The 21,992-nt window shown below is 42.8% G+C and overlaps 1 protein-coding gene across 1 annotated transcript; it reads right to left on the bottom strand.

Annotated features, from left to right (window-relative positions):
* Positions 1 to 4,213: 4,213 nt before the first annotated feature.
* On the bottom strand, positions 4,214 to 18,890 carry LOC311273905 (mitogen-activated protein kinase kinase kinase 7-like). The gene is made up of 14 exons (XM_084381197.1): positions 18,644 to 18,890; positions 16,856 to 16,966; positions 15,203 to 15,268; positions 14,844 to 14,889; positions 14,498 to 14,636; positions 13,489 to 13,613; positions 13,163 to 13,291; positions 11,889 to 12,019; positions 11,204 to 11,264; positions 10,987 to 11,117; positions 10,767 to 10,905; positions 8,010 to 8,071; positions 7,654 to 7,769; positions 4,214 to 6,811 (listed from the first exon to the last, which is right to left on the bottom strand). Exons 1-14 carry the CDS (start codon positions 18,707 to 18,709, stop codon positions 6,640 to 6,642), a joined length of 1,494 nt encoding a protein of 497 aa, XP_084237323.1. The 5' UTR covers positions 18,710 to 18,890; the 3' UTR covers positions 4,214 to 6,639.
* Between the last annotated feature and the right edge of the window lie 3,102 nt (positions 18,891 to 21,992).

The following is a 21,992-nucleotide window of genomic DNA, read 5'->3' as shown; positions in this document are numbered from 1 at the left end:
GACTTCTGTCTGCTGCTCCTGTTCTGAGCAACAACCATACGGCCAGCAGACTGTGGAAGAGTGAGGACACTGTTCCATCTAAAACATCAAAATACACTAAAGAAAATAAATAAATGCTGTTAAGAAGCATTCACATCCAGAACGTAGATCCAGGCTCATAAATACAACGTAAATCCCTCCAATATTCAAATATGCACAAAATGCGCTGCCACGTATATCGACATAAAGCTACAAGTTAAAAATGTCTATGCTACGACAGACAACCATGCACCGCTGTCCTCAATAATCATTAGCACATGTAATCATAATCATAACTAAACTTAACAAATTAAAATGATTATTACTACTGGTGTCAGTGTTATGGTTTACTGCTGTTCCAACAGATCAAACAGCAGTTCGCTCAGTGGCATTAAACTGAGACGCTCTACCTTCTCCTCTAGCGTCAGAGTTTCATGTGAAGTTAGCAATAATACAGAAAGATGTAACTTCCAGAAAAACTTTAAAATAAAGCTTGCCGACAAACAGTTGACATATTAAGACTTTGGAGCTTTATCAACATTGTTACAGTCTGGTTAGGTTTAGGCACCAAACATCATGTCAGGTTGAGGAAAAGATAATTTTTTGGGTTAAAATAACTACATTTAGTTTAGCTAATGCAGGTTAAGTAAGCTTCATAACTCAAGTAACTCACATTATGTAACATTACGTCTTTTACGTATGTTAACTTATTTACATAACATAATCACTCTGGACTCTTGGTCACACTCGGGACACAAGCTCCGTGTCCTCCCGACCACCCACTGACTCAGACTGTTCTCAGCCTTCATAATAGCGGAGGGACGGGACTCCACAGGGGTAAGTAGAGCTGCACAGCTTCACTGAACAGCTGGGCTATAGATCATAAACCAGAGGTCCAGCTGTGATGGGGAGTGAGCAGAAGGTGAGGTCATGTGTGATGGCTCATACTCACCATCCTCTACATCCTCAGCTCCGCCGTCACTGCTGCAGACCTGCTGCGTCTTGTTTTCTGGCAAACATTAATCATAACTGCCGTTAGTGCTCTCACCTTTAGTCACATGGTATCTACTTCACTCTACTGAAGACCTCTCCATCATGAACTGCTCCCTGCCTCTACTGAAAAGGATGATCATGAAGCTAAACACACAATGGTTACACAAAATAGATAAGAAAATAGAGTTGTTGGAACCCACAGATAAAGTCGTTCTTTGTGGATTTCAAAATGGACTCTGAACTGAACTCAGTTTCCCAGAATTCCCCAGTCTTCACACCTAGGTTCAAATTCAGCTTTGAGCTACTATTGGTCAGGGTGACAGACCCCCTCTGATCAGAGAGTCAAAACTCCAGCTCCTTCCTTTTTTCTCTCTCTTCTCCACGGGGCTGCCTGCCCTCAAGTTCTCTTCTCCTGGATTCTTCTGGGCCTAACAGCTGCTGAGAGCTGCAAACTACATTTCCAGCAGGCCCAAAGAACTTCTCCTCACTGCAGGGACACGAGGTCCTGCTAATATTCCAGATCAGTTAGCACCAGCAGCTGCGACACAAAGCTTGCCAGCTAACTTCACAATCTGAGGAACACCAAGCAAGTTAGCACTGAGCTGCTATCCCTGCAAAGGAAAGGAGCGACCAGTTTCCACCACCTGCTGTCCTTCATCAGATCTTGCACAGCAAGAACAACATTGTTCATTATTGGAATTACAACCTTCTCCTGCTTGGCTCGTCAACCAAGGAACCACCAGCACCTTTTCTTCAAAGACTGGTAACGTTGAACTGGTTGAAGCACAGACTTTTAACTCTGGTTGATATAATGCACATGTGTTCAATCTATGTGTTTGTCCACTGTGTTGGTGTTATTGTGATCTCAGGTCAGGTTATTGGTAGTTTGCTTTGCTACACGGCTAATTTGATGTTAGTTGAATTATGCTTCACACAGACTCAGGGTCTTTACATGCAACTAACCATCTTCTATAACCTGGCATCATGCCAAACACACACACACACACACACACACACGCACACACACACACACACACACACACACACACACACACACCTGTATATAGTACATGTTAGTTAGATTGTGTGTTTTCATCTTTGTGTTAAATAAAAGACTTTAACCTTGACTCTGTCAAGAACTCCAAAATCCTTCGACCATTACAGCTGTTAAGGTAATATTGGTTGTAGTTATTAAATTAATTATTAATCAGAGTTACAAACAGTTTAGAACCTTTTTCTGAGACTGATTTGGTGAATTGGCTCTTTTCCCTTCTTCAAGGGTGGTGCCCCAAGGTGATCTAATGTAAATTGGATCTTATTATTAATCATAGTTAATAATTATCCCTGATTATAATTAATTAGTATTGATAGCCAAATTTAACCCAAGACTCTAGATTAATGTTGCATGAAGCACTGCAAAGTCAAAGTGGACACTTAATCATGTGTCATTTCCTGCACCGTGCCCCCGCTCCAGACTGTAAAGGACTGATATTTTGATGATGTTGATCAGATTTGATTTGTTATCTCTGCGCTCCCTACATAATATCATCTTGTTATAACTGTAGTTAACAGTGCTGTATCTGACATCACTGTGTCGGTGTGTCCCTGGAACATCATGATGGATGTTGCTCTAGGACCGTCATTGCAACCTAAATCCAGAAAAATGTCAATGTGAGCGGGCCATCGCTGCTGACAGAGTAACTTATGTGGCTGTCACTCTGGAGGCGGAGGTTGAAGGCACTGGGTTTTATAGATGAAAAGGTTTGTCAAAGAATAAAAGCAGCTTCCTCTCGTGCAAGGTTCTGAAATTCCAGCATCGTGCAGACCGAGTTACCATGATGACAGGGTAACAACAGTGACTTCTGGGTAAAAAACTGTTAATTGGTTTTATTTTAAGGAAATATGTCAAACTTGTTTATTTCTTTTGTCATTTTCAGCAATAACTGTACTGTTTAAAGATAAATAGTGCTGGTCCGGCCGTCTCAGGTTTCTGCTGTGACTCTTGTTTTTTATTTCTACACAACAGCTTCATCTCAGACTAACTCCAGTTCTGGTTAAACTCAAGCTGTCATTGTCTTTAGTCTGTGGCCCAACAGGTAACTGAAGTCTACAAACTAACGTCAGTGAACGTGCCGTTGAGATATGACAGCATCAAACACATTTTAGATGAAAGAGATCTATACACTGATATAACCTCATGAACAAAAGATAATTAAATAGTATGTCAGCTAATTCATGATGAAGTTCTTGTTAACAAACAATGTGATTTGTTTTATTGTACAAAAAGGTAGATTAATATCAATGACTAAAAGGTTATCAATTAAGTTTTAAAACCTGCTGGGGGATTATAACCTCCACCAAGGGAGGTGATGTTTCCATCTGTGTCTGTTTGTTGGCTGCTTTGTTTGTCGGGTTAGGGTTAGGGTTAGTTGGTTTGTCAGGTTAGGGTTAGGGTTAGTTGGTTTGTCGGCAGGATTACACAAAAACAGATTTCCACCAAACTTGGAGGGAGGAAGGTCTCGGCCAAGAGTAAAACCACATGAACTTTTGGTGCAGATCCAGATAAAGGGACGGATCCAGGAGTTGTTTCTCACTTTCTTTAACATTGTAAGATGGACGCTCCTCATCATTTGGTAGATTTCTCAGGGGACACTGCCTGGATCTGGATGAAAAAAACATCCATGTTTAAGTGGCCGGCGTCTTTGAGTGAGTACAACTTGATGTGGATCCAAATAAAAATTTGAATCCAACAGATTTTAATGTTTTGATATCAGATTTGGCTTGACTGAATTAAAGGTTGACTGTTGGTCCTGGGCGGAGGTGTGCGGTCTACGGAGTGCCATTATAGTTTATGAAGAGTTTGAAAGTCAGAAACTGAGCTAATCTGAATCATCAGGACTGTGTGATCTGATAAGATTAGATTGACAGTGACCAAACAACCCAGCACCTGTTAGAAACATCACCTCACCCCAGGTGTTCTCTCCTGAGCAGGAAGATGTCACAGTGCTCATAGTCAGAACAGAATTGACCAAATAAGGGAAAAAATCTGAGACTAAAAACGTTTGAAGTGAAACAGACATTAAAAGTCATTTTGTTTGGTCATTGACCTGCTGATGTGAGTGACAGGACACATGTGAAGGGTCCCCCCAAGAGTCTCCCTTCAGACAAAACATGAAGAAGTACTGTGAGTTAAGACAACTGATAAAATACTATAAATGGTTTTTAATGTTGTAAAAGCATATCATATAATTGCAGTCTGTACATTTTCAAATCACATGAGAAATGTTTCAGGAGTCCATTAAACATGTGGATAAAATAATCCGAGATGATCAAGTGACCTGTACAAGAACAATCTTAAGGCAACGTCTGAATAATAAACAGTTCATCCCAAAATAAACCAAAGTCACAGAAACGAACGTGAGACTGAAACACATGCAGACTCCTCCGACCCAAATAAGTGCAGTGCAGAATTAAAGTTAATACAAGTGTGTGAAATATAACTGTGTGTAAAAAGTAACTAAAGAATTAAACAGATCATTAATCTACAGTCATTTCCATTTCAAACAGCCTTCTTAACAAAGCTTTCCTTTGCTGGAGGCAGCATGTCTCTGAAGTCTTGTGTTCACAGTAAAACTGGTTTAAAACGATACCACCCACTCTAAGTGCCTGTACTCTTTTCATAAAACACAATAAAATGAGTATGATAAACTGAATATATAAAAGTCAGACTTTACAAATCACAACTGTAGTTTCTTTTCAACAAGTCAAAAAACAAAATACAATAAAACAGAAGTGAACTTTGAACCCCACGAGGAGACGACACCTGCAGCTCAATGACCGTCATCACCTGACCCTCATCATCTGACCCTCATCACCTGACCCTCATCATCTGACCCTCATCACCTGACCCTCATCACCTGAACCTCATCGCCTGACCCTCATCGCTTGACCCTCATCGCCTGACCCTCATCGCCTGACCCTCATCACTTGACCCTCATCACCTAACCCTCCCAGTGGATCTCTTTGGTCCCACCATCATAAATACGGTTAACAATCAGCCCATCACCAAACGTATGGAAGAAGAGATCTGAGCTGCTCTTTGTTGACACTGACTTTCTCTCACAGCTGATTCACCTCAACATAACAACATGAGCTCAGGTTCATTTTAAAGTCAAACTGAACTTTATTTTTCTTTATGTTGGTCAAAATTATAATTTTCCAGAAAGAAGACGCTTACTTCACTTATTCTCCTGCAGTGACACCACGCTCTACATCTGTGTTCTCCAGCGGTGACGTCACTGCTGATTACAACTGTTTGTTCTGCTGCTTGAATTCAAACCTGAAGTGAAATCTGGAGCCTGCTGCTGTGAGGCGGCTGTGGACCGGTGCTGTTACACTCAGCCTCCATGTTTAACCTCAACTCTCCTTCATCACTGTGTCAGTCAGAGGTCACAAGACTGTCAGACTGTCTTCTCATGAACATCAGCATCTACACCCACAAAAGAGTCTCTAGCTAGATGAAATCAGCTGTAATGTTAGCAGGGAGGCTAACTAGCCCTTCCACTTTCAGTGTGGAGAACTAAACTCCATTAATACTCATCCTGGATCTTTTCTTAGCATTATGACCTTCCTGTCTGTGGTCTTTGTATTCAATATCTTTTGGAAATGAAGCTCCAGCAGCACAACACACTCAGTATAAGCTGTGCAGGCTACTTGAGTTAGCTTGAAGCTGCTAATGAAGAGGCAAAGTTGGAGAAAACATTTTTGATCCTGTTTGAGATGTACCATGAAGCACATATGAGGTGTCTGTCAATTTAAAAGTCAAGAAGCAATTTGTTGTAAAGATACTAAAATATAATTTAGTTCAGTGTGACACTGCTCAGTGAACTTCATGATGTCTCCAGTATACGTCAGCACAACACATCTAGTGACAGCTGACAGTTCTGTGAGTAAGCTCAAGTCCAGGACTGGTTCTACAAGGTCTCAGTGATGGGTTTTAATGAGCGTTTGACAAGACAACGTCACAGCTCGATTGCTGGATGAGTCGTCTTTTTACTAGCATATTTTCACAATCATACTTTATCAGTTTTATGACAAATTGCAACTTTCTCAAGTTGAAAAGTTAAGTTTAAACATCACACTTACTTCATGGCATATTCAGACTGATTTTCACTACCAGACATTTTCTTCTGAAACAGGGTCCCATGGTGCTGCAACAAACCTCTCTACCTGACTAGCCTCAACAGATAATCCAGGCCGGTACTTTCTGTGGGTGTTCGGTCAAACTCACACAAGCTAAGAGTTTGAAAAGATGGTGATCTCTCCTGTCACTCAACCAAAGTCATGGGAGACGCCCACGAACATGCTTTTACCACAAATGTGTCCAAAAACAGTTTTGATTTCTGTCTTATCATTACTGTTTATAATTCAGTTTGACTTTAAAGCTTTTAATCCTGAACTCACTGTTTCACTGGAATGGTCTCTATGGGTTCTGGCGTGAGTTAAATATCTTTTCTCTCTCAGGGTAATGAGCTTCCCTTCTTTATGGCCAGTTCCTCTGCTCCATCACAGAGAGAAGAAGTCCAGAAGACAACAGACTGTGTGCTGTGTGCCGCCTCCTGTCCTGTTCTAGCTGTGGTGCTGGTTCTGACTCTTGATCAGGCTCAGTTTGCTCTTCAGACCCTGGCAGTGGGTCGACAGGCTGCTGTTGTCCTCCAGCAGCTTGCTGTGCTCCTGGATGAGTCTGGATGAGTTCTGCTGCTCCCTCTGGTCCTGCTCCAGCTCTGACACCAGCTCCTGTCTGAACACAGGCAGCAGAACAGAGCCACAGTTACTGCCAGTTTACATGGATAGGAACGGGTCATCTGAACATGATTGATCTTCTCATCACAGCCACAGAAACACACTGAATAAGACCATTTCATGAAATGTTGAACTGTTTCTTTAATGCAGCAGCAGAGTGAGGAGAGCCAGCGGCTGCAGACGTCCTTCAAACTGTCTTTATTCTAAATTATTAAAGCTACACTGGCTCATATTGCTGAGTAGAAATCAGTGTATTCTTCACTCAGATTACAATTATCTCACTTTACAATACATTTATGTTTTCAGTACATTATACAGTAAAGTATCAGGTCACTTTCACACCTGCCCTTCAGTTCAGTTTGTCTGGCCCAAACAAGTCATTCAGACTGACAGGTAACTCATTTATAGGAGAGTTTTGGTGATGCATCATCAGCACTACATGGACCCATACAGGGAAATTAAATTCTGGTGACTGACAGCAAGTTCAGCAGCACTGAACCCGACTTAAAACTGATAATGAAATGACTGTTCCAGACTGGAACTGGACCTCATGTCTTATGAATGACAGATAGAAACAGGGTGTACTGTAATATCACAGTGATGAGGATAGTAACCATGTAGTAATACATAGTAACCCTTCACACTGTTTCCAAGGGAGAACCCCTGTACTACTGCACATACCTGTTACCATGGTTACCAAACGATCGTGCATACAGACATATGTGGGTTGGATGAGCAGTGAGTTATGAAATACAGATGTGACAGTCTAACAATAGCAAAAACTAAATGTTCAAATGTAAAATGAATCTGACGGAGGATCTGGAGGATCTTGTGACTCACTTCCTCCGAACAAGCTGAGCGATCTCTGACTGAACTTTGAGGTACTCCTGGGCCATCCTGATGTGCTGCTCAAACACAGCCATGGACTCTTTGGAGTTTGGACACGGAGCCAGAGGCTGGAAGCACACAAACAGAACTCAGTGATGAACATGGTCCAGAACAACACACATCATCAAGATCAACATGAACAACTTGAGGACACTCAAAAAGAAGATTAGTCGGTATGTGTACGTGTCTCTGCACTTATCTTGATACACTTCTGCAGGGACATAGTGAGTATTATAGAGGGTACAGCTGTGACCATATAACCAATAATAATAATAATAATAACAATAATAATTGTATTGTCAACTTACCTGTAACTGGTGATCCAGTTTCAGGTAGGCCAAGGGAATGGCGCTGTCTAAACCATTGGTCGCTACACACAAACACATACACACACACACACACACACACAAACATCTGTCATTGTCAGTGCATCAGAGAACACACACACCTGCACAGATACAACACTGACATGTTGCACTGTGGTGCCCCTTAGTGGTGCAGTGTAGACAGTGCAGTATGACTCAAACAGTTGACAGTGTGTAGTCATGGTGGAGGGGTCAGCCTCCAGATAAACGAGCGGACTACATATCCAGGCTCTGTCACAGATATTAAACATGTGCATAAGAGGGCATGAAGTGTTAACAAGCCCAGCTTTACATGTGTAACAACAGTGTCATGATAACGAGGATGCTTGTAGAAACAGATGAAATGCAGCATGTCAGTGTATTGTGGAGAAGTTGTGACTCAGCAGGTGGAGCTGGTCGTCCAGCAGTCTGAACACACTCAGCTGTCACCTGTAAGGCTGTGTGTGTGTGTGTGTGTGTGAATGAGTTTATGCTATTTGAATGAAAGTCAGTTTGGGTTGGAGCGATGTTAGAGCTATGTATCGTGTTAGAGCGATGTATCGTGTTAGAGCGATGTAACATGTTAGAGCTATGTAACATGTTAGAGCTATGTATCGTGTTAGAGCTATGTATCGTGTTAGAGCTATGTATCGTGTTAGAGCGATGTATCTTTGTTAGAGCGATGTATTGGTGTTAGAGCGATGCAACGTGTTAGAGCGATGTATCGTGTTAGAGTGATGTATCGTGTTAAAGCGATGCAACGTGCTAGAGCTATGTATCGTGTTAGAGTGGTGTAATGTGTTAGAGCTATGTAACGTGTTAGAGCTATGTATCTTGTTAGAGCTATGTATCTTGTTAGAGCTATGTATCTTGTTAGAGTGATGTATCGTGTTAGAGTGATGTATCGTGTTAGAGCTATGTATATATCGTGTTAGAGCGATGTATCGTGTTAGAGCGATGTATCGTGTTAGAGCGACGTATCGTGTTAGAGCGACGTAACGTGTTAGAGCGATGTATGTATCGCGTTAGAGTGATGTATCGTGTTAGAGCGATGTATGTATCGCGTTAGAGCGATGTATCGTGTTAGAGCGACGTATCGTGTTAGAGCGATGTAACGTGTTAGAGCGATGTATCTTTGTTAGAGCGACGTATCGTGTTAGAGTGATGTAATGTGTTAGAGCTATGTAACGTGTTAGAGCTATGTATCTTGTTAGAGCTATGTATCGTGTTAGAGTGATGTATCGTGTTAGTGATGTATCGTGTTAGAGCTATGTATATATCGTGTTAGAGCGATGTATCGTGTTAGAGCGATGTATCGTGTTAGAGCGACGTATCGTGTTAGAGCGATGTAACGTGTTAGAGCGACGTATCGTGTTAGAGTGATGTATCGTGTTAGAGCGATGTATGTATCGCGTTAGAGCGATGTATCGTGTTAGAGCGACGTATCGTGTTAGAGTGATGTATCGTGTTAGAGTGATGTATCGCGTTAGAGCGATGTATCGTGTTAGAGCGACGTATGTATCGCGTTAGAGCGATGTATCGTGTTAGAGCGACGTATCGTGTTAGAGCGACGTATCGTGTTAGAGTGATGTATCGTGTTAGAGTGATGTATCGCGTTAGAGCGATGTATCGTGTTAGAGCGACGTATGTATCGCGTTAGAGCGATGCATCGTGTTAGAGCGATGTAACGTGTTAGAGCGATGTATCTTTGTTAGAGCGACGTATCGTGTTAGAGCTATGTATCGTGTTAGAGTGATGTAATGTGTTAGAGCGATGTATGTATCGTGTTAGAGCGATGTATGTATCGTGTTAGAGCGATGTATCGTGTTAGAGCGATGTAACGTGTTAGAGCGATGTATCTTTGTTAGAGCGACGTATCGTGTTAGAGCTATGTATCGTGTTAGAGTGATGTAATGTGTTAGAGCGATGTATGTATCGTGTTAGAGCGATGTATGTATCGTGTTAGAGCGATGTATCGTGTTAGAGTGATGTATCGTGTTAGAGCGATGTATGTATCGTGTTAGAGCGATGTATCGTGTTAGAGTGATGTATCGTGTTAGAGCGATGTATGTATCGTGTTAGAGCGATGTATGTATCGTGTTAGAGCGATGTATGTATCGTGTTAGAGTGATGTAATGTGTTAGAGCGATGTATGTATCGTGTTAGAGCGATGTATGTATCGTGTTAGAGCGATGTATCGTGTTAGAGTGATGTATCGTGTTAGAGCGATGTATGTATCGTGTTAGAGCGATGTATGTATCGTGTTAGAGCGATGTATCGTGTTAGAGCGACGGGTGTATCGTGTAAGAGCGATGTATCGTGTTAGAGCGACGTATGTATCGTGTTAGAGCGATGTGTCGGTGTTAGAGCGATGTGTCGGTGTTTGAGCGATGTGTCGGTGTAGTGGTGATGTATCTGTGTCGGGGTGAGAGACTCCCCTCTGGTCTCAAAGTGACCCCCCCTCTGTGAAAAACAAGGCTCTCAGATGTCAGGCCAGTTTGAGAGAGGGGGCGGAGATAAACTCCCAGTTTATGATCTGGTTTGATGGTGAGATCATCTGAGCAGCAGAGGACAACACAGGCTGTTTGGTGGTACGTTAGGTTAACACTCAAATACAGAGCATTGTATAATTAATGAACTGTTGTTAACATGCTTTGTTAGCATGCTAACTGTCTGGGTTTTAGTCTGACAGCAGCTTCGGTACCAACTCTTCCGCCCTACCTGTGGGGCTAAACGTCATCCTCAGCTCTGATTGGCCAGTGGTGGTTACAGGACTGGTGCAGGGGGTGGGGCTTTGGGAGCGTCCTTGTTGACTGTCTGTACTGGACACCCTGGACAGACCTGTACGTAATGTGGCTGTCTGAGAGGAAGACAATATGTTGAGACGATGGACTGTGCTGGCAGTATAAAGCTACATGATTAGTTTGTGTGGTTTTATTACCTTTGATGGTTTGAACTGAAGGGGAAATTTGGCCTCAAAGCTTTTCAGGGTTTCTTCTCTGCCAACAGAGTTTCTGTGCTCTGTGTTGTCGTCACTCCTGTTACTGTTGATGGTGTACTCAGCATAAGAGCCTGCAGACACAAAGACTGACTCATGAAATCACCAACAAAGACCTGAACACAGAAACAATGATGCATCATCAGCAGAGCTGTGTTACCTGTGCTGGTGGCTGAAGACTGGTGAGGGAGCTTGAGTGGTTCATCAGAACCTGGGAAGTACTGAAGATCCAAACACACCAAGAAGCACGTTGAAAAAGAGCTCATCACAGTTTGGCCTGACACTTTATAAATACAACAATGATCAGTTGTCTTTTTGTATCAGCTGCTATTATATTATTATTCTGACTGGTGAGCCTGCACTCAGTCAATAAGTAGGCTGCTAAAAGGTAAACCTGTGCTTTAGAGTAAGTAGGTAACAGGCTTTATCATCATCAGCTGATAAGAAGAAATGCTAAAACAAGATCAAGATGAACTGATGATGGATTCAAGAAGCTTTAGTCAAGTTGATACCGTGAGCTCAGGTTAGATCTGTTACAATAAGGTGTGTGTGTGTGTGTGTGCATGTGTGTGTGTGTGTGTGTGTGTGTGTGTGTGTGTGTGTGCGTGTGTGTGTGTGTGTCAGTTGGAACAATGAAGGAAGTTTGTCAGGTCCGTGTTCTGATACCAGACATGCGTCAGACGTCATGATGAGTTGGGTTAATGTAACGGTTTCATCCTGGTTCAGTTTGTCTCAGTCAGCTCTGCTTTCTGTCCTCTAAAGCCAATGAATGAATATGTCAGCTGTATGTCAGCTGTAATGTGTGTATGCTGTACAGAGACACAGTGTTTGTGATGTGACTGCACCTTCATGAGATTGCTCATGGTGGTCTTGACCTCCTCCATGGATGGTCTCTGGCTGGGTTCTTTGTCCCAGCAGCGGGTCATCAGAGTCTCTATGGGTTCTGGCAGGTCCTTGATGAGAGGAGGACGTGTACCTGCGTCACAGTATACAACATAACATTACAATAATGTCTGTCTGTGCCTCGATTGATCGCACTGAGAATCAATAGTCAGTCTGGAGCTCTGTGAGACTTCTTTGGGTTTACTGGACTCTTCTTCACTCAAACCGGTCCCACTGGACCCACCATATTAAAACAAGTGAGCTACTGTCAGCTCACACAAGCTGACTGGATGCTGCCTGTCCAGTCACACAGCAGGGGGAGACAAAGTCAGCTTGTGTGGGGAAAAAAATGAGATGCAGCATCCGCCCACTCTCTTGATGGAACGACGGTTAAACAGTCAAAGCACCAGTTGACGCAACATTACAGACCGATGAACAGTTGTCTTTTCATCCAGTCATCTCTATACAGAATAAAACCAGAACACAAACAACAGCAACCTTCATATCTTCAGACATGTAAACTCCTTCTGACTACCCTGTCACCAACAGCCAGCTTACACACGTCAACACACATCAACACACATCAACCTCTTTGAATCCTTTCCAGATTGAATGTCAGGTATTCACAGGTGTTTTAGCACTGGTTCGCTCCACCTCCTCCACCTGCCACTTCAGAAATGTTGGCATTAATTTGAACGAATTGTCATGAACGTGTTATTTCAAATGAATTCAAACTTCATTCTTCATGTTCTCCTGAGCAAATGCACTGGGACAAATCTACCTTGGAAGTTGGGAATACCTCCTCAGAATGGCCTGCAGCATGAGATGGGTCAGGGGTTAGATGGTAGATGAGTGTGAGGCTCGTCTCTGCTCATGTGGCCTGGAACTTGAAGCAGAGATGAAGAGCAGCCCACAGCACTCCACTCCTTCAGATCTTATAACCCCAACTGACAAGTGACATCTTCTCAGGACAATTATCAGATTTCACACATGTAATCGTACTCCAACACCTGTAAACACGTTTCCACTCCCATTAATGTGCAGTGGGATCGTCAGGAATAATGTTACCATTTCACATTAACGTCATTTAATTCACTGTTATCAAAAAAGCACATCACCAGAGCAGCTGATATAGATGCAGCTGAAATAGATGCAGGTTATATAGTCGCAGCTGATATAGATGCGGCTGATATAGATGCAGCGGATATAGATGCAGTTGGTGCAGGATCTTGCTCACCTCTGTGGACGGCCCACATTATACAAAATGCTGAGCCTCCAATCTCATCGAAGGGTTTCTTGCGGGTGATGACCTCCCACAGGATGATGCCCCAGCTGAACACGTCACACTTTTCACTGTAGTTACTGCCTGAGGAATACACACCAGAGTTTGAGTGACTGTATTCAGGACTGAAATCATCTGTAGAGTTTAGCTGAGATGTTAAATCTTAAGATGTTAGATGTTAAAATTACAATCAGGACACCGAGTGTGGCAAACAACTACTAGTCTTCTAATGAACACAGACTGAAGCAGCTCCTGGCCGAAGCTCCACAATGAGAAGTTACCTTCAAACACCTCTGGTGCCATCCAAGCTGCACTGCCTTTATTGTTAGTCATGTAGGTCTGAATATCACAGGCTGTTCCAAAGTCACATATCTTCAGCACAGTGCCTCGAGCTACAAGGAGCAGACTGAAACAGTACAGCAGACAGGGATTAGACACTTACAGTATGTTATACACCATCATTCCTCTTACACCTGCTAACATCTGGCTTTTATTTCCTCCTGGGTCGAGTAACTCTGCAGTAGTGACGGGTAGTTATCGCCTCCAAGCTCGACTGTGATGTAAACCCAACACCCAGGTGGACACAGTAACTCACTCTCCTTCTCAGGGACGGTGCTGTGACATGTGATGAAGTTAATAAAACGTGTGGCCCAGTAATATCTTTCCATCTCTATCGAGTCACTTCATCATTGTTCAGTCAGTGCTGGGTTGAAACTGACGGAAGTAAAAGATATTGAAAAAGTAACCAGTGTTTGGGGCTTCTGTCTGAACCTGGTCAGCTGTCTGAGCCGGACCGAGCACGTGCAACTCTCAACAGAGATCAGAAAGAAGCTTCTGTATTCAGTTCTGGAAAATACGATGTGTCTGATTCATAATATTATTGATTTACACAAGTTTAACATCTCTGAATGTATTCTGATGAGGTAAATGATCTGCTGCCTTCTACTGTTCCCTGTTCATCTGGCAATCGTCCCCTTAGTGGTTCAGGTATTTCGGTCGCAGACTGACTACAGACCAGCCAACTGACCCTGTCATCCCCAGAGCTCTGTCACTACTAGCATGGCTGATAATGATATGATGTCTTATTGTGACTGTTGTTGAGGTGGTCCACGTTCAGTACAGGACTCGGTTCTGTACATGTACCACGCTGCCCTTGAACCAAATGGAGGGAGGGCAGCAGAGTTCATCACTTTTACTTCAGTCTAGGCACACAGGATACATCTATCAGCAACAAGTGGATTATTTCTTTCCCTATTAACCCTAACCCTGTTTGATCATAGAGAGACTTACTTTGGTGGTTTGAGGTCTCGGTGGATTAAGGCCTTTGGCTTCATAGCATGCAGGTAGGCGACTCCCTGGGCACACTGCAGACACCAGCTCATGGCATGTGCTGCTGTGTAGTTGGGCTGTGGGTCTGCACTGTGCAACACTGTGACCAGGTGACATCACACAACACTACCATCACATCACTGCCCATCTCAAAGCCTTTTGTACATTTTATTGGGTAACAATTACCCTGCCAGTGGCATTACAATATGTCCACTAAAATAAAATAATAACAATAACATCAGTTCATGTGGTTGATCATGATACCACGTCAACATGAATCCATTTCTTACAGACATCATTTACTTACAGTTGTATAAAGAGCCACATTCTGCATACTCCATGACCAGACAGACCTGAGAACACACATCACGTGACCTTAGCAGTGAAAGTTCTGTGTTTTACACTCAACCACAGACTGTGTCCTGACACTTATCTCTGCACCACACCAGCCTCTAGCTCTTTTCATTTAGTAGTGTGTCTGTTGTTGCACTAAAGAATGAACAGACATTATAAAGGCTTGTAAAACCGTATGTAAAATTATATTAGAGCTTTAATTTGAGAAAGCTATTGTTTAACAGAAGCATAGTGAGAGTTTTATTCTACCAGCTGTGTGTTACTAACTTCACTTCCTTTTCTGCTCCACACTGTTGGGTGTTGGATACTTACTGGATTATCACAGGAGCCGTACAGTTTAACAATGTTGGGGTGATTCACTCTGGAGAGCTGGCGGAGCTGTGCACAAACCAAAGATACATGTTACCAGCAATGGACAGAAAAGCTGACCTAGTGTTGGTCAACAGAACAGTCACGGGTCAGTCAGACCTGCAGGACATCATCCAGCACATCATCATCTCCCAGTGGCACCAGTACACCCTAAACTTTATGTTCATGGATGACAACACACATTGTGCTCCAGCAGGTTGGTGTCTGGCCATGTCACCCGACCTGAACCCCAATGAGCATCTCTGGGACCAGTTGAAGCATCACATCTATGCCCGTGACCCTCCACCACTTGACCTCAACGAACTCAGAGTTGCTGTCATTGCAGAATGGAGCGCTGCACCGCAAAGCAATATTCAACATCTGGTGAGTATGAGCCAAAGACTTCGTGCTGATTATCAAGTGTGGGGTGTGTGTCCAGAGCTGAATACTGGATATGACATAAAAGTCAAATGAAGTGGGTCGCATTATTTCTGGGGAACAAAAATATTCACAAAATAAAAGTTCAGCTATGTCACAGAATAAACAATCAAGAGAAACACTAAAATATCCCAGACTAGTCTGAGTTATGTGTGTCTGCATATACTGAATGTCTGTTATGAGTGTTATGTTCTCAAAATTATACAAATATTAAAAGTGTATCAAGAAATGACAAACAATCATGACTGATTAAATAAGTAGACAGGAGTGTAATGCTTTGGTACGACCGAGGTGCTTCATCACACTGACAATAAAAAGTATTAAAAATAATATGTCAGAATAATTTATTGCCATCAAGCAGTCAGGAACTTCTAATGTTGCTCACAATGAATGGAAACACCAAGAAATATTAAAAGGAAGGGTACTCCAGTTTAACAGGTTTAGCTAAATCTCTAAAATGTCACATTATAAAAAAAGACTTGGTGGATCATCACATTGGTCATTCATATGACAACAAACACAAACATGGTTGTGATGGAAGACATAGGGAGAGAAACAGGCCTGAACCAAGCTGCTGTCCATCAGCTGACTGTCACATCTTTAAGTGTCAGCTGCACAATGAGAGCAGGCTGCACCACAAGAGGAAACACTGAACACATCCACAGAACAGAAAGCTGTCCTGAATGTCTCATCACGTTCATAATCTCACTTACTTATTCTGTGATCAGACAGTTGCCGAGTTAACTCGAACTGAACCCATTTAACCTCCTTTACATGTGAGCAGGATAAAGTTGTTGTTCAGCTGCTCAGAGACATTTTACTCTGGAGATCTTTGGCTTCTGTTTTGAAGTGTGGAAAAGAGGTTTAAATAAGAAAAAGGTTGATTTTCTTGAACTAGCTATGGAAGATGAAGTGCTGTTTGACTGCCAACAGCGGTAACACTGATACTTATTCTAGTCTGAACAGGCTGCAGGCTGCAGGACCATTCAACTGTTATCAAACATAAAGAGACTTGTGCTCCCACTAGTGACGGTGCTCCTCTACAAGTTAACTCTGCGCACCTTTCTCCACTAAATGTACCAGGATGCTGTTGTAATCGTGGGCTTCTGCCACACGTCTCAAGTACAAGGCCGGCTGCAGGTTTCATGCTGCACAGGGAACAAAAGGTGTTCACAGTACCTCAACAAGGAAAGCGTTCCTCTCATTCTCACTCTCAATGGTCTTGATTGCTACATCCTTTCCTTTCCATATGGCCTTGAAGACAACGCCAAACGTCCCTCTGCCAACAGCCTGAAGGAAGACAATACAATAATATTCAGATTACATTTATTCTCGTTACTGCAGCTCATCTGTACTCATGTATAGCAGTACTTCTTTGTGTAGCTTACTTGTGTGTCAGTATTTTTTATGGCAAGTATTGTACTCTGTTACATTTCAAGTTACAGAGTAACAGAGTAAAAATAAAGAAGTCACATGAAAAAATCTTGATAAAGTGTGTGACAATGAGAAAAAGGAAGGAGCCAAGTCAGCAGCTGCAGCCGACAAGAAGCAGCCTGTGAACAGTCGGAGCAGTGTGAGAACAGTGTGTGTGCACCTCGATGTGTGTACACATGGCGCAGTTCACACCCAGGGCCAGTTGTGCGTCTGTATATGTTGACATCTTAATGAGCTTCAGTTTGAAGCAGACAGCTGTATCATTACAGTATCATCATCATTATACATCTTATCTGATTAACTTTTACTTTTATCCAAGTACATTTTGACACAGGTAAGTTAACTTTTGGGTCACTCCATGCTAACTCACCTAGGATTCAGATGTACATGCTGTGGCTAACCCTAGCTGGACTCCAAACACTGTTTCACTCATGAACTATTGAATGTTATTATTTCAGTGAATCTTTGTATTCTCAGCCTCACCATCATTGTTCACTGGATAGGGTTGAAATTTGTCCGTACATGCAGAGACTGTAAGTATGATTTGCAACATGTGTTCATTTAATAGTTGTTGCTGAATGTTAACAATAATTTAATAACAATAAATCACTTTTTACCAATATATTCACTGGTTTTAACTTAATTCTGATTCTGTGTAGTATCATAAAGGGCCAGAGATCTTATTAAATATAGCTGTAAATATCTCTGTAGATTAAAAATATATCTTAGTTCCTTCACTCAATACACACATATTATTATTATCATTATTATTATTATTATATTATTATCATTTCTAACTTGTCTGACTACTTTCTGATGTGAGAGTAAACAGAGTGAGAGCTTGTGGAGATGAGTTTGTTTTTTTAATGATTGTTTGAGTAAGAATAATGTTTACTGCTATAAATGAGAGTATTGTAAATATTCTGCTACAACTATCTAAATGAGCACAAGTGAAACCGGCGGAGAACAAAGAATCACTAAAATGATTCAATTATCTCAGATATTCATAACTTCAGCACTATTTAGAGCACAGCTGCAGGATTTCACACATTTTACAACAGAGAGGAGCATCAGGGGGCCAGTGGGGCCCAGCTGATCACTGTGGCCCTGGACACCCTGAGCAGATCAGTGTGCCCCTGGTAAACACGACCTCCAGCCTACAGACCAGCTCAGGGGCTTTAAATGCTCACTGGAGTTGCTTTAAAAGCCTCAGAGTGTATTTTCCGTCCTCTGTGTTTTCATTAGTAGCTCCTGACAGTTGAACAGAGGACAGAGGACCACAGCTGCTCTATAACACCGGGCCTTGTTCTGCTGTGAAGTATGTCTCTGCTGTGTTCACACCTCAGGTTATTAACATTCTGTCTGTCTGTCTGTCTGTCTGTGTGTCCACAGCACTGACGACATTACATGATCGTTTCTAAACGAGCTGCGTCTATCTGCTGGCTCCTCAACAGAAACACGTAGCAGCACGTCGGCTCCACTTCCAGAGCCTGTAGCCCCACCAAGCAGCGCTAACGTCCCAGCAAAGTTTACCGCTTCAACTTGGATGTCTTCATACTGGATGTCCTCAAAGACACAGCCCGCTGGAGTCTCCACCATCGCGGCAGAGCGGCGACACTCCTGGACGCAGGACGGCGGTGGTGCTGGGGGTCAGAGCCGCCGCTTGTCGGGACAAAGATCCACCTCAGACGGTTCCTGCTGCTGCCGAACAGCCCGTCTCATCTGTTGCTGTAATTCAGGAAGTAGCAGCTTTGTAGCAGCTTTGTTGCAAATGAACCACGCTGGGCTGGAGCCCGTGAACGCCCCACCGCACAGGGGGGAGGGGGAGGGGAGGAGGGAGGAGAGGAGGAGGGGCGGTGATGTGGTTGTTTCAGAGTGCGAAGGACCGCGCTCTGCCCACTGCTCTTGAACGCAGCTTTGTTTGGTTTCTGCGTGCACGCGAGCCTCCACAGGGGGGCGACAGAGAGCTAACAGTCACACAGAGCCTCGTGAGGTTCTGCACATTTTCATGTCCCCACATGGTGTCCCCACATCATGTCTCCACATTGTGTCCCCACATCGCGTCCGCACATGGTGTCCCCACATCGTGTCCTCCTGAGTCAGTGATATGAGGCTGAGCAGGAGCAACACCTCATGTTTTCATGTCATTGCTCAGAAACCATCATCGGCTCTATCATCTCTCCCTCTCTTCCCCTCAAATTCAAATAGCTCATGATAAAATACTGTATTGCCAAATCATTGTACTAATAATGTGTGTTGATAGATGCAACATAAATAATGTGAACATAAATCTACTGTATATGAACAGTGAACTGAACTGAAAGAGTCAGATGAATGAACATGAAAACAAAGAAGGACTGTGTCTCTTTCATTGTGCCCAGTACAATGTCAAGTGTCTTGTTTCTGGAGTTAAAACAATGTGGAAGCTGGTTCCTGAAGTTTGGGAAGTTGAGGTTCTGGGTGCTGAGTGAGGAAGTGCTGCTCAGTCTCCAGTAGCTCCTCCACACTGATGGTTCTTCAGTCTGCCGGACTGTATGACCAGGCTGTGACCTCAGGCTGTACATCATGAACACGTTTCTCTGATTAACATCAGTCACTGTGCATGTAAATGTTGTTATTGTGTGATCCAATAAGTGAGGTAGTTCTGTTTCTGTTATGGGCTCAGACACTGCTTGAACTGGGCCAGCTGAGTCTTGTCATGTCTTTGCTCATCTCTTGGCACTGCAGGAGTCCAGATCACTTTGTTTGAGATTAAGTTTATATTAAATGGATCATTTTTGTATTATCAGTGTTCTCTATCTGTCTGTAGTGTAGAAGTGGACAGAACACTGGATCACATTTGGGTCAAACAGTATCAGTTGTACAGTATTGTAACTTTTCTTTCCTATTTGTTTCAGTCATTTCTAACAGTCTGATCTGAAATGATGTTAGATATGTTGTTACTGTTCACTGTATGTTCAGGCTGTGTGTGAATGTAAAGTGACTGTCTGACAGCCTCAGACCTGCAGTATTTGTACCGGACCCTTCAGGAAACCTTTGTAGATTTAAGGTCTGTTATGCAGCTGTAATACTCACTTGTCAATTGATTTTTATTTCCAAACTTCAATTTAATAATTTCACATCTTTCTAATAGTCACACAATATATCATGATACACTTGTTATACAGGACACCTCCTCTGAGCAGCTCAAACATGTGATTTCATCCTCAGCTCTGCAGGTCAGTCTGCTATTTTAACTAAATTCAGGAGTATCGTCTGCATTTGGGAGCTGGTCCGGACACTAGGTGAACTCCTGTGTTCAGAATAACAAGCTTATTATTTCATTACTTTAAATGAAGTTAAAAACATATACTGTATCTATGATATATAATAATAATAGTGTGCCATTTCAAAGGTTTGACTACTTTACAGAAGACGTTTCCTCCTTCACTGTAAAGTCCAGTCTTCCACTTCACACTTGTGTCTGCTGAATACTGGACCAGGATTGGCTACAAACTATTTGTGATGTCACAAATCGTCCCCTTAATGAGCTCAGAGAAAATGTACACTTTGAGCAAATAATGTAAGAACAGCGCTCTATTGTCAAACTCTGCACACACACCGCTGACACAGTGAATCTCAAGCATTCAACTGGAGGAACAAGAAGAAAACCACATTCTTGACTGGAGTAGGGCTTTGAATGAAGTCATCCTTCATCCGTCCACCGAGCTGAGGCTGGACACTGATCTGATGGAAGCTGTTGGGCTCTTCTCTCTGTCTGCCATCTGAAGAGCACTTTGCTCCAGAAGGAGTCGCCCTCCTCATTCAAACTTTCAGGACTCCTCTGGTTCTGGTCGAAGTCCTCTGTGTTTGACTGAGGAACACCGACCAGAGGGCTGAGTATCTTTCCCTGCAGAGAGTATCTGGCACTTCTTCTGGGAGAGAGTGTTGAGGTCCAGGCAGGGCAGCATGCTGAACAGAGAGTCTCTCCACAACAGCAGCAGTTCAGGCTTTTGCCGCAGCACACAGCCTTTCTGCATACTGGGCTAACAAATGACTCTTTGTATCTCCAGGATCCTGATCCTGGACTCATTGGTCAAGCCATCAGGGTTATCCTGTCTGTGCTGTTTCCCAGTAACTCCCAGTAACCCTTACCGACCCTAACCCCTAGACCTGACCCTGACCCACTTTTTTAAACGTTAAACTGTATTTCAGTGAAAGAAGCTTTTACATGTTTCCTGCCTGGAATCATTTAAAATATGTGAAGACATACAGGGTGTGAGGCAGATCATCACTGTGTGTTTAAACTGGGGCGAGTGATCACACGTGAAACAAAACGCTACACAGCAGCTGACGTTGCATTGTTGCAATGGATCTGAAAATATTCAGGGCCCCAAACTGTACAACTCTACCAAGTTTCACGCTGTTATGAAAAAGTGAATGATTTTTTGGTCCATCACCTGACTATGAAGCACTTTGTAAAGTCTGTTTCAATGTGAGCTCAACAGACAGATCATTGATCATCTCTGACACTTAGCAGGCACGTGTTGATAGGAAACACATTACTGTGGTATTCAGTGAGGCCTGCAGCCAGTTCCACAATGATTGAGCTAGAATAGAATTATGAGTGAGTGCAGGTTTATGAATGATGAGAACACATGCACGTTTGTCTTTGAGCATGTCCAACTACAGTTTCAGTGTACTTGTACTTTGTGTATTTCTATTTAGTGTCACTCTACAGTGCACTGTACTTCTGAAAACGTTAGCACATAGTTAAAGATGCACTTTGTAAGACTATCATCAGCACAATGTGAATAAGTTTTGACATGATGACGTCTGTGTATTGCAGCAGATATCTCATGAAGTCAGTATGTTACCAGCTTTAAAGTCATGATGAAGATTT

The sequence above is a fragment of the Pagrus pagrus genome, assembly GCF_965226575.1.
Source record: "Pagrus pagrus genome assembly, chromosome: 18".
Taxonomy (NCBI): Eukaryota; Metazoa; Chordata; class Actinopteri; order Spariformes; family Sparidae; genus Pagrus; species Pagrus pagrus.
The sequence above is the reverse complement of the archived record's forward strand: the minus strand, read 5'-3'. Positions and strand labels throughout refer to the sequence as shown.